The sequence below is a fragment of the Asterias rubens genome, chromosome 22, assembly GCF_902459465.1.
Source record: "Asterias rubens chromosome 22, eAstRub1.3, whole genome shotgun sequence".
In the NCBI taxonomy this organism is placed as follows: Eukaryota; Metazoa; Echinodermata; class Asteroidea; order Forcipulatida; family Asteriidae; genus Asterias; species Asterias rubens.
The window spans coordinates 6,564,694-6,577,911 of NC_047083.1; the positions used below are offsets into that span (position 1 = coordinate 6,564,694).

The following is a 13,218-nucleotide window of genomic DNA, read 5'->3' on the forward strand; positions in this document are numbered from 1 at the left end:
TGTGTGTAGCACTGTATACTCAGTATTTTCCCGAGTCCTGTGAAAAAAATCACAGGCATTTTACTCGGGTGGGATTCGAACCCACGACATTTGTAATTCTAGAGCAGTGTCTTACCAACTAGACCACCGAAATTGCCCGGTAGCTAGAGGCAGTTCGAATCCTATGTTTTAGCAGCGGGTACTGCAAACGATTTAATAGATGTTAAATTTGCATCGTGGATAAAGAATATTATTTGTTGGTTTTTACCCATATACACCGATGTGTGTAGCACTGTATACTCAGTACTTTCCCGAGTCCTGTGAAAAAAATCACGCATTATAAGAATTCGATAACTTCTATTCTATTAAATTTTATTATACATTTATTATTTTAGTTATTGTCTGGTTTCTGCTGGGTGATGTTGGTGTCATTTTAAGAAAATCTGTCCCCCGGAGATTCTGTTCCATATTGATTAGACTGTTTTTTAGGTTAACAAAGTTAGAATAAAGAAGTAGAAAACGACAACAGATCAACTATAGATCAGTCAACTACAGATCTGAGCTCTAATGGTTGGTGTCCGAAGGAAATATGTCCCAGAGATTCTTGTCTCTATTTGGGAAATTAACAAGGGCCGAAAGAGGCTGGTTAACAAGAGGGTGCTATTAGAAGAAGTATGGTGCACATAATCTCCGGGGGAAGGAATATCATTCCATACCGGCCTGATCAGCCGTATGTCTGGTTCAAAACATAACTGCCGTTATTGCTGAGACCGGGCATAACTGCTAAATCAGTTGAAATCGTTAAAGTTATTTTGAGCAGAGTAGTTTAAATTTGCTACGTCACCTGCCGTCGATTTCACAAAGAGTTAGGACTCGTCTTATCTCGAATTAGGACGAGTAACTCTTCCTAAAAACTTAGGACTAATCTTTAGGTCTGCATGCTACAGTGCAGGGTTGGGACTCGTCTTAAGATTAGTCTTAAGTTAGGAAGAGTTTTGTGAAATCGACGGCTGAAGACGTAATATTGATATGTTAATCTTAGAACGGAGAAGTAAACGAATGTATATGCTTTCATATAAAAAAAAATACGGAACATTAATTTGTGAGGATTTTTAGGAACATGTTATAGATGTGTCATCGTAAAGAGAAAGGTTAGACGGTAAATTGAAAATTTTTACATTGTAAGAGTTTGCATTAATGTGGTGATAGAGGATTGAGAGTTATGAAAGTTGTAACTGAACTTTCCAGGCTTATGGTATTCGGGGTTCGTGTGTGGGGTGGTGAATTGACACCGGGGGTGCGGACGCAGAAAAGGGGGGCGCGAAGTCATCTGTCATTTTGCTGCATCACGACTACCGGGGGTACCTATACCCGACGTGTAGCACAAAAACCCATCCATATAACCGGGTTCAAGATTATTTTAGTAAGAAAGTTTCAGTGTTTAAAAATAGCTTGTTGTTTGGTTTGCTATAAACAGCTGTGTAAGTTGTAAGAAAATAATCATGTCTTCAATGGATAGTATCTCAAAGTGTCCTTGTTTTTTCTTTCTCTCCCCTCATGTGCTTGTTTGCTTGCTCGCTCGCTCACTCGCTTGCTTGCTTGCTTACTTGCTTAATTGCTTACTTGCTTGCTTGCTTGCTTGCTAGCTTGCTCGCTCGCTCGCTCGCCTTCTTGCTTGATTGCTCGCTTGCTTGCTTGCTCGCTCGCTTGCTTGCTTGCTTGCTCGCTTGTTCACTTGCTCGCTCGCTCTCTTGCAACTCGCTTGCTTGCTTGCTTGATTGCTCTCTTGCAACTCGCTTGCTTGCTCGCTTGCTCACTTGCTCTCTTGCTCTCTTAATATGAATATTAACCCACATCTTGCCCTCTGGATTCCTGATTTTTTAAATTTTAGGACACAAAGGGTCAGATTTGCCAACACGTTTTCCGACACCACTCACATTAGCACAGGTGTTCCCCAAGGTTGTGTTATGTCACCATTGTTATTTTCTATGTATACCAGTGACTTCCAGTTAGATAATAATCAGTGTGTTCTTACCAAATATGCAGACGACACAGCCCTGACAGGGCTCATTACACATAATGATGAGGTTGGGCACAGAAATGAAATAACTAAATTTCTTTTTTGTTGCGAAAACAATTATCTAGTTCTGAATGTCAACAAAACTAAAGAAATTGTATTTGATTTCCGTAAAACTGCTAACACTATTGAACCTGTAGAAATCAAGGAAGAATCTGTTGAGATTGTCAAAGAGTTGAAGTATTTGGGTACATTTATTGATAGCAAACTAAACTGGAATGCAAATACTACCCATGTGTATAAAAGATCTAATCAACGGCTTTACTTTTTAAGGAAACTGAAATCGTTTAACGTAAACACGCATATTCTTAAGCTTTTTTATCAAAGTACAATTCAATCTATTTTAAGCTTTTGTTGTGTCTGTTGGTTTAATTCCCTCTCCCAATTTAACTCCAAGAAGCTCCAACGTATTACTAAACAAGCTAGCAGGATTATTGGAGCTGACGTTAAAGGCATGCGGGAGATTATGGATGATTGTATCATTTCTCAAATCAATAAGATCATTTGCGACCCCAGCCACCCTCTGCACCCTCACATTATCCAAAACCACTCAGGCAGGATCTGACAACTATGCCTAAAGACCAACAGGTTTAAGGATTCTTTTCTCCCCAGTGCAATTCAGCTTTTTAACAGTAGATGGTAGAGATAATTTGGTTCACTCTCATTGTTGTACTTTTTACAAGCTCCCCACATATTTTTATCTCTATATTTGTATATATCTGTAAATTGTAAATTGTAATTTTATTCTTGTTGTCTATTTCTGCTATGCCTTTCTTGTATGTATTGTATAGTCTCCTTTACACAGGGAAGAAAAATTTCATGTTTTTTATCATTACAATAAAATATTTTAATCTTAATCTTTAATCTTAAACTCACTTGCTTGCTTGCTTGCCCGCTTGCCCGCTTGCTTGCTCGCTCGCTCGCTTGCTTGATTGCCCGCTTGCTTGCTCGCTTGCTTGCTTGCTTGCTTGCTTGCATGCTTGCTTGATTGCTTGCTTGCTCGCTCGCTTGCTTGCTTGCTCTCTTGCAACTCGCTTGCTTGCTTGCTTGCTCGCTCGCTCGCTCGCTTGAATGCTTGCTTGCTTGCTCGCTCGCTCGCTTGCTTGCTTGCTCGCTCGCTCCCCTGCTTGCTCGCTCGCTTGCTTGCTTACTCGCTTGCTCGCTTGCTTGATTGCTTGATTGCTTGATTGATTGCTTGATTGCTCGCTCGCTTGCTTGCTTGCTTGATTGCTTGATTGCTTGATTGATTGCTTGATTGCTCGCTCGCTTGCTTGCTTGCTTGCTCGCTTGCTCTCTTGCAACTCGCATGCTTGCTTGCATTGATACCAATGGAAGAAACTCAAGATGGCGGCACCATGACAAAGGTTTATATTAGGGACCTCTCACACGAGAACATGCCAGTAGCCTACTTGAATCAAGTCTACCCCAGATGTCATATTATACGGCCAAATTGTCATGCATCGCTGCTTCCGCTTGGCTTTTTCCCGCTTAGAACATAAAAGCCCCATCTGGGTGAATATGAGTGAATGTACACAATGTTGCTAACGCCATACGTTACTACACCACACAAATACACACAATAAGTGGCAGTAGTTCAACGTGATTGGTATTGAACTAGTTTCGGTTTCTCTTGATGTGCAGATACTGAAATATGAATTTTGTCCACGACCGATCGACAACAAAATCGTTCATTTAACTCTTGATTGAAGCACTCAGACTGCCGTGCGTCTTCACCATCAACGTTTTGAGGGTAGGGGAGGCAATTTCTTGTTTTGGTTTTTATATGGATCTTTTTTTTAAAATCATAAATCAAACTTGGTTTTAGTACAATGTGTGTGTAGTTTAGTTGTGTACGTACTCTATATAGTGTCAATGGGGCACTCTACTATACAAATATAACATGGTTTGAGGGTGACTAGTCGATATTAGCTCCCCGAGGTATTGGAAGTTGACAAACTAGTTTCCGAGGCGAAGCCGAGGGAACTAGTTTGTCAACTTCCAATACCGAGGGGAGCTAATAATCGACTAGTCACACGAAAGAAACCATGTTATATTTGTTTTACTATACTTCATACATATTCAGTTACCGTTGCAAATAGGAGCAAGAGGAAATGACGACTGAAATAAAATGCATTCTGGATAAATCTTTTTATGAACCTTTTTTAATTTTAATTTCGCACTTTATGAACACAAAAACTGATTCTGCACTTTATGAGCACAAAAACTGACTGAATCTGTTATTATTATTATTGGTTTATTATTGGTTTATTAAAAATCAAACGTAGCAGCCAAAAGGCTGAATTGTGTTTAGGTTTACAATTTAAAAATACATTAAAACATCAAAAACCAGCAAATATACAACACGAGATTATAAAAATGATTCATTAATAAACACAAGGAAGGATACATAATGGATCTAGCTCGGTCCATTATTGTTCACGTATTACTGTTTCAGCTGTTATAAAATGTTCCACGATCGTAAAGCGCATGGCAAGTAGATAGCGCCCGGGGATGACGTCGCACAATGGTAATGCGCATGACAAGTAGAATAGTTACCGGGGAGCTATTACTTGTCATACGCATTCACCACGTGCGTGAATACTAACGTGATCGCTTGGTAATTAGCAAAATTAACACCTGGCTCGTAATGGTGAATGGACCAATGAGAAATCGACTCTCGGTCATGAATATGTATGAGGTATAGTAATAACAACTATAAACTGGCATAACTGTCGTTCTGGTGATGGTAGTCACGGTTGTTGTCGTGTTCGGGATCAAAACCTATGCCACGCTTTGTACAATTGATCACTGCATACCTTTGCTTTGGGTCACCTTCCTACCTTAAAAGCCTTATTCGTAACTTTGCACCGTCAGCTGAGCCATCTGTCTATGGAACCAGGGCTCAATTTCATAGAGCTGCTTAACGGTCGATTTTGTGCAAATTGTTAATTTCATAGCCTTGGTTAAGCAATGTTTTTGCTTAAAGCGGTAAGCAAGCAAGCAAAAAGGGTCCTTAAAGCCTATTTTTTGCTTAAGCACCCTGTTTAAGCACAGCGCATAGTGCATCATCATTGCATTACGTTGATAGTGTGGCGGCGCAGCTGTGTGTATACGTGGTGGTGTGTGGCCGGTAGGTGCAGCGAAGTAAACGAGTGTCTAAAATGCTTCAAAAATGTTGTACAATGTATCTTCTTCTTGCTTACTCTTTCAAGTTAGTGTGTAACCTCTCAAGGGGCGCTTTGAACCATTTTGTCAGCACCTTCTTCTTTTTTGCTTAAGCAAACGATTTAAAATGTTGCGCGCGCAGTTTGTTTACGTGCTTAAGCTAGCAACCGCTCGTGAAATAGGTGTACGCTTTTGCAATGATTTTTTGCTACGTTAAGCACACAAAAGTGCTTACCGTTAAGCAGCTCTATGAAATTGGGCCTAGTAAACACAGTTGTGATAGTTCCATCACTGGACCAGTCCATGAGTCACCTGTCCAACCTAAGGTTCCGTTAACCAGGCCAGCCACCAGTTAGTACTTGCACTAGCAGCCTACCTGCATCTGTATACACCTATTTTGTGTGAGCTTTTTGCTGATGTGTCCCCGCGGCCTGCTCACATTCGCACTTCACAGTAATAATATGAGTCGATTTGTATCAAAGCGCTTCTGACATTATTACCCTTGGTCACTTCGCCAAAATATTATATTTCATTCCTAAGACCATCTCAGCTCTCTGGGGGGTACACAGCCGGTGGTGTGAGTTACGCCCTGCAAGCTAATCATAAACCATCTCTGCCCTCAAGGAACCCATTTTTACCCCTGGGTGGTTGAGAAGCTTATGGTTATAAGTTTCTTTTCCCAAGGATGCAAGTGTCACGACCGGGATTCGAACCCATATCCCGATGACTCACCCCCCCCCCCCGAACCCTCAGATGCTCTTATCCACTCGGCCACGACACCCCAGTACGATTTCGGACTGTACTTGTACAGGGTGTCTCAAAACATATTCACTTTTGAAGTGGCTGCCGAATTACAAATAATGATTCTGGGGGAAAAGGTTTATGTATATTAGCGTATGGACACAACTTTCATATGACACAAAAAAGTCCGAAAATAATTCGTGCTTGGGTGAGCACTGCTCACTTCTGTAAAGGGCATGAAAATGAGGCTGCGCAGGAATTAGCCTTCCAATTTGTGAGAGGTAAGTCCTTTGGAGCTTACAAATCTGAGGGTGATACAAAATCATGATAAATTCAGGATCAATATTATGATCAGTTTGGGTTTGCTGAGTGAATTTTATGGTTTGTTCAACCAAACATTATACATGAGTGAACAGGAGTTGTACTTTTTTCTTGTGTGCTCATGGGAGTCAGGATGGGGTGATGGTACATGTTGCAAATTCCATGTTACAAACTGTTATTTTTTACATCTGTGACTTCGAATAAAAACCTTCACTTCACATTTCAGTTATTGTTAGATTTTGAACGTCTCAACATTTTGAACGTTTAAATAGGGGTTTTTGACGACGACGACATACCAGGTCCACAGATTTACACTAAATTTAACACGTTTGAAGATAATGATGGTATAAAGCTTCCCTTAAAATATTACTTGCTGTGGTGCTGTAGTTTTTGAGAAATGAGTAAAAAAAATCCTCGAAAATTATTTTAGTCTCGGTTTTAACATGTAAAAACGTATTAACCAGTTATGGTATTTTACCGTCCGTAGGGTCATATGTAATCGACCCTCATCTGTTTTCGAACCCCAACTTTGATTCCCGTACCGCGAGACTGCAAGCCCCACCGGTGACAGAAGCTCTGCAGTTTACCCACGGTGTGTATTTGTTGTCAAATATTTATAATGATGAATTTTTGGTATAAATCACTAGTGCATTACATTATTCCAACAACCATTAATGTGTTATCCACTGAAACCAAACACTGCTGGTCTGAAATGGGGTAAACAGATTTTTATTATGAAGTGTCAAAGGGGTGGGGTGTTTTACTGTCATGCCTTGTGATAGCTCCGTATTCTAATATAGTGGCAATTATGTCTTAGGGAAAAATGTAATTAAATTTGTTTCATATAGTTTAATAATTTAGTTTTCAAGGTATACTAGCTGCTGAATTTTCAATAAGATACCAACTAATGAAAGTAATGAAAATATATGACGTCGCTCCAATGTCGTGCATGTATTAGCACTGTAAATGGGCTATCTCTCGCAACGTAAAAACTAAAGAATTAAGATTTCAACACACGATGAAGTGCAAGTGTCATTGAACACAAAATAGATAGATGATTTAAAAAAAAACCATTTAGTTATTGATTCAGAACACTTTTCCTGTTATCCTACTAAAAACCAATATTACACCAGGATACCATAACTGGTTAAAACGTTTTTACATAAAATAATTTTCGTCTCACACTGACAGACTGAGACGAAATTCATTACATTGGGTGCGTTCGTTTAGCTCCCTGGGTCGACCCCGCAGTGCTCACTCGGGTGAGCCCCTGACAAGAGCTAATCGCACGATCACACTCGCCCTCTCGTGGTGACGGCATGCACCTCAGGTCACCTCCAAGTGACCCGGCCCACTCCACAAGCAGGGCACTGGGGCTGACCCGGGTGAGCCCCGTCAAAGCTATTCGAATGTACCGGGGCAGACCGGGTCGACCCAGGGAAGCTAAACGAACGCACCCATTGTTTTACTCAATTCTCAAAAACTACAGCACCTCAGCAAGTTATATTTTAAGGGAAGCTCTACAACCATTATCTTCAAACTGCTGAGTAAGTCTAGAGTGTAAACCTGTGGACAATATGTTTTGTGTGAAAAAGGACCAAAATTGCAGCGCTTACGTAATCATGGAATTCTGTGCTTACGTTTAGCGTATTTCACGGCTTAGCAGGAATGTAAGCAGGTGCGTACCTTCATCGTTACTGTGCATTACTAAGGGAATAAAAGTGTAGCGACGAGTTCTTGAACGGCCGTTTAAAACCGGCAGGGTCGTTGCCGTGTGATAAAGGCCCGAGCCGAAAAGAACGAGTCACTACTCTTTTATTCCCATTCAATGCCCTTTTGTTAAAAAACGTTAAACAAAATACAATTATAGACACTTTGACAATTCAAAATTCGAGGTTTGAAATATTGTTTTTTCAAAAACTTTGTGAAGAATCTGTTTGATGCGCGTGGGTTGTGTGTACGCGCGCGCTTAGAAAAAGATTACGTGCGCGCGCTTACATATATTATGCGCTGTTACTAATGAATTGCGTTCCGCGTGATAATCTTGCGCGCGCGCGCCCGACACGCGGAAGCCAGCCGGTCTTAAACAACTTCAGCTGCGTCTTTATCAACCGTTTAAACACCCCCACGTGACGCGCTCTCCACCAATAGGAGACGAGAAACTGTCTGGGGTATTTATGAATATAGCTTTAAAACTACCAGCTTGGTTCATACTTCCTGCGATTGCGAATCGATGAATCATGACGTCACAAGTTTGCAACAAATAATTTGCTACATTTGACTTATTGTAGTCAAGTCCTGCGAACTTTCACTGCGAAACTTTCACTGCGCGGGCAGCACTGTGATTTAAAAATTTGATTCGCATTCGAAGGATGTATGAACCGTGCTTTACGTGTTCAAACGTTTGCCTAGCTGGGCGACTAGTGCGACTAGTGTAACAGTCGCGACTTTAAATAATTATTCGAGTCGCGACTACTGTTTGCCTCTACTCGGTTAACCATACAATGACTACAAAAATAGTCACGACTACCTGTTCGGTGGACAACTTGTGTCGCTTGGGGTTGACGTAGTTGGGTTTGATGTGCGACTAGTCACCCAGGCCTACATAATGTGAACTTGCTTCACATGAAAAATCTTGGCAAATAGGCCCTACGCATGGCTCAGCTCTAGAAGCAAATAAGATTCAGCGCTTAGCTTGAAGCAGCGAGTTCTGCGCTTACGTCAAGCATATTACACACTTAGCAGTGATTTATTTTGTTTGTGTGCTTCTAAGCTAGCACATTATATTCCGCGCTTGCACAGTAAGCACACCCGGTTCTGTGTACTAGGATTGGTAATATAGGCCTACACTTTAAACATGTGAAATTTCGTGTTGTGTACAAACTAATCTTGTGAAACTGGCCCAATTTCATGACTCTGCTTCAACGTAAGCAAAGAATTGACACTTCAGAAGCGTGGAGATTTTGCGGTAACATAAAGCGTATTTCACAGCTTATGTATGGATATTTTTTTTTGCTTTTGGGCGGGCTGGGGAAACATATCATACGTAATCTTTGCTTCGAAACCTGCGCAGATATTTCAGCGCTTGCACAGACAGGAAGCGGAGAATGGTGATTGTATGCTTTGTGTTTGTTCACAAACACCTAATGTCTGGTTTTATAATTAAACTTGCATCACACTTAACAACTCCTGTTTCTTCAAAAATGCAATTTGTTTGTGTGACATTGTATCCGGTTTTATTTTGGGTTTATTTAATTGCACCTTTACAAATTTCGCTCATCTTGATTGGTTTAGCCGAGCAGCGCATAATTAATGTTGCACAGGCTGTATACTCCCAAGGGACATGAGATGGTTTAAGGAATGACTTAAGGCCCAGTAACCAGGGGTTATATAGTTGGAAGCGCTTTGAGACGCCCTTCGCTGTGAAAAGCACTATATAAAAACTGGTTATTATTGTTATTATTACCATTATTGACCCCAGTTAACCCCAGTTGACCCCTCCGTCATGAGGATCCTACCTTCATTGAGTTTCTCCATCATGATAATAAGCATTCAACATGTTGACAAGACACTTGGACAGGGTAAGTCATACTCTTCACACATCTTTTAATGTTCTCTCCCGGCGCTCATATTTAGGTATTTTTGTTACAGTTAAAAGAAAACTCACAGGCCCGAACGGGGAAAAAGACCTACACTACTTTCCGAATTATGCCAGTCAATGTGTATTTTGTAACACACCTCGATCTTAAAATGTGAAATAAGAACAGAAATCTGGAAAAGAAAGGAAGTTTTTGTAGTTGCTGTTCACGGTTCAAGTCAAGAGAGGGCGCTGCAACCAGGCACTATTTTCAAAGACTAGTTAGTGCCCGGCGGGCACTATTCCCGCGAAACACGCGCGTGCGATCACTAGACTATATTATAAGGGAGGTTTAGCTGCACGTTCCGCGTGAACGTGAACGTGAACGCGAACGTCATAAAAATGTGTCGTTAAAATCTCACATTTTTTAGCATACGTGAAGTTACCATTTTTCACGTCAGGTACGTACGTGCGCGCAAACGATACGACAGCATGCAATGCCCAAAGTGGTGACGTCACCTAGAAACAACATAATTTTTTGTCGTCCACGTTCACGAATTTTGCCCGTCTAACGTCGTGCAGCTAAACCTCGCTATTAGTTCCCCAAAGTGACCGTGCAAGAGGTGTGTTATAGTGATGCTCAGTCGAGTCGCAACTGCCCCCACGACTACTACACAAATGGTCGCGACTACCTGTTTGATGAACCAATGGGAGACTTTCTGGGACGATAGAGGGCAGCAGACTTACCGGGTAAATCCATTGTTCTCAGAATTATGCGCATGTTCAGAACTACGTAAACAATGGGAATTTACCCGGTATGTCTGCTGCCGCCTAGCGTTGGAAAGTCTCCTATTGTGTCGCTCACGACTATTCATGACAACATATGGACCATGGGATGGGTATTGAAAAGGGGCCTATTGTGGGGGTTCCGTGGTCCCCATCTCCGGACCGCATGAAATTTGACGCACAAGGGTTTTCGATGGTACTGACTCCGAATTTGGTTGTTGCTAAGCAGTTTGTGAACAGACCAATTTTGGGGTCATTTTAGGTCAAAAACAGTATTTTTCGACAACCTCTATAATCACTGGGACTATTGACCAATCGTTCACGGCAGTGAAAGAACCTTTGCCAAGTGTTTAATGTGAACGAAGTAAATTTTCCCCTTTTCTCTCGGATTACATGCAAAGGCCTACAACAAAAACCCATGATTTGTATTCATTGAACATCAAGTTCAAGTTGCCATTTGTTTTTCGTTGCTACGATGTGCGTGTGTTAAATTTTTATTATCACACGCGCGGCCGAGTTATAGACCTTATTACAGATAGCAAAAATCCGACGTCCCGCAAAGGATTGTGGGAAATATTTTGCACCTCCAGTTATACGGTCGTCACGTAACGTGTTCTACAAAGTTTTGTTGTAAACAATAAGTTTGTAAACATTAACATTGTTTGTGGTGGACGGTCATGCTTCTGTGGCGGAAGACAGTTTCACCCACGAATGGGTGAACCTCCATGCTTTATTCAGCCATGTCAGATGTGTATTATTAATATAAAAAAAGATGTGATCTGTACTGTTGTTTTATGGACTCGACCCACCACATCCTACTTCTTTTGCTGCAGGAGAGCTCATTGACCATCTTCTGAATTGACTAAAGGCTGTGTGTGACTGTGTGTGTGTGTCTTTATGCTCTTGAGGCCATTTTTGACTGATGACACGTAAATTGGCAACGAAGAGATAAATGCTAATTGCAGAGTGAACTGTGACGCAAGCGTTCTGTCGGCTGTTGGGCTTTGAAAACACCTTAAGGTACCGCAAGTGCTTCTAAATATGCCTGTGCGTGACGTCCTGCGGTTGTAGGCTACAATTCTCAGAGAAAGTAGAAGTGTACAATACATATTTGAGGAAACAAAATTAAAGGATGGAAATTGTAAATAAAAAATTGTTTGTAAGCAAATATATGGAACAAAAAGTGTGACAGGTTTGGATTTATTTTCAGCAAGAGTAAAATTATATGTACCCACAGTTATCAATGAAACCTTTAAACTCTCACCATAAAATGGGTCAAATAATTACAGATGCTGGTTAGATTGTGAACAATTTTTTTCACACCAACCCCGGGAGTTAAATTCACAACATGCATGATATAGCATTCACAAACTAGAATTTGTCACAGGTTTTATACATAGCTGCAATTTTATCATGGCGCAGTCATCTTTAGATTCCATTCCAACCTGTGGGTGTAGCAGATAGTCTGACCCCTCTTCTAGAGTCTTTTTGTGAACAAGGACTCTGACATGCATGACGTGTTTGCCAAAGTTGGCTGCAGCTTAATAAATATCAATTGTTTTAATTTTGGCTTTGTGAAGTCATGAGACAGCTTAATACATACAAGTTGCCTCTGGCAGTACTGAACCCATTATTAGTGGGCCCTGAACCACCTGACCACAGTGCCAGTCTACTTACTTGTTATTTTAAATCCAAATTTTGAAGATGCAGAGTTTGCGGAGAATCACATTTAAGTGCTCACAATACTTCTTTGATGGCAAGGTTTTAAATGACTTGTCATCCACTTAAACTACAAAATGAGACCTACCAGTATATAAATTTAGAATCAGGTTTAACAGATGTACAAATATAGCCTATTATTCATAAAGAATATAAAAGCGAGTAACTGTATAAATAGTCTTCTCAATATGGCTTTTTATTAGTCTATCATAACCAAAAATGTATTAATTGGGATAGTTGCCCCCAAAATAATAAAGTTAAATGGTAACAATTTCCAAGTAAAACCAAAAGGATTTATTTTTTGAGGATGCCCAATGCAGAATCTATTTTTTTTTATTGAATAAATCAAACTTATTTGAAAACAAAATTATATTCTTTTTTCAAATTCCTACCTTAAGAAGGGTTTCGCTCATGTGACCTAGTCCTTGCTTTTCGAATTACAAACCTACAAAAACTCATAGTCTCATATCATATGATAAAATTATAGACATTATAAACATACCATTATTACAGTACCAGTAGGGTCTAACAATAAAGCTTACAACTTGATGCTTTTAAGTTTATGGTACAGTGTACTAAAAGTATCATTTTTGTAATACATGCACAAAACAAAGCACAAAGTATTATGTTATGCACAGAATCATGTTTGTACAATACGTGTACATCAAACTTGTATAAACTGAACCCTTGATAAAAAAATGTTTATGCTAGGACTACTTATAAGTTCTAGAAACTAGAAGTATGCTAGGACCTACACCAGAACCTTGTCGTACTTGTCATGTCATGATCTACGGTATAACCATGGACTGGTAGAAATAGGTTTATATTAGTAAATATAAATATAAACCACAAT

At 40.3% G+C, this 13,218-nt stretch overlaps 2 protein-coding genes across 3 annotated transcripts in view; one reads left to right on the top strand and one right to left on the bottom strand.

The window, feature by feature from the left end:
• Positions 1-1,598: 1,598 nt before the first annotated feature.
• On the bottom strand, positions 1,599-3,364 carry LOC117305428 (eukaryotic translation initiation factor 4 gamma-like). The gene is made up of 2 exons (XM_033790298.1): positions 2,937-3,364; positions 1,599-1,851 (listed from the first exon to the last, which is right to left on the bottom strand). The coding sequence occupies exons 1-2, from the start codon at positions 3,362-3,364 to the stop codon at positions 1,599-1,601; spliced, it is 681 nt and encodes a 226-aa protein (XP_033646189.1).
• Positions 3,316-13,218, top strand: part of LOC117305426 (putative DMBT1-like protein) — a 28,333-nt gene continuing 18,430 nt past the window's right edge. For both annotated transcript variants that reach the window (XM_033790294.1, XM_033790296.1), the window contains exons 1-2: positions 3,316-3,806; positions 9,765-9,864. In XM_033790294.1, coding sequence (XP_033646185.1) covers positions 9,789-9,864 — 76 coding nt within the window. In that variant the 5' untranslated portion in view covers positions 3,316-3,806; positions 9,765-9,788. The remainder of the gene's footprint in view (positions 3,807-9,764; positions 9,865-13,218) is intronic.

Coding starts and splice junctions, on each gene's coding strand:
- LOC117305428 (XM_033790298.1), bottom strand. CDS start 3,364: ATGCGAGTTGCAAGAGAGCAAGCGAGCAAGCAAGCAAGCAAGCGAGCG. Junction 1,852..2,936: donor GCAAGCGGGCAAGCAAGCAA/GCAAGTGAGTTT, acceptor TTAAAAAATCAG/GAATCCAGAGGGCAAGATGT.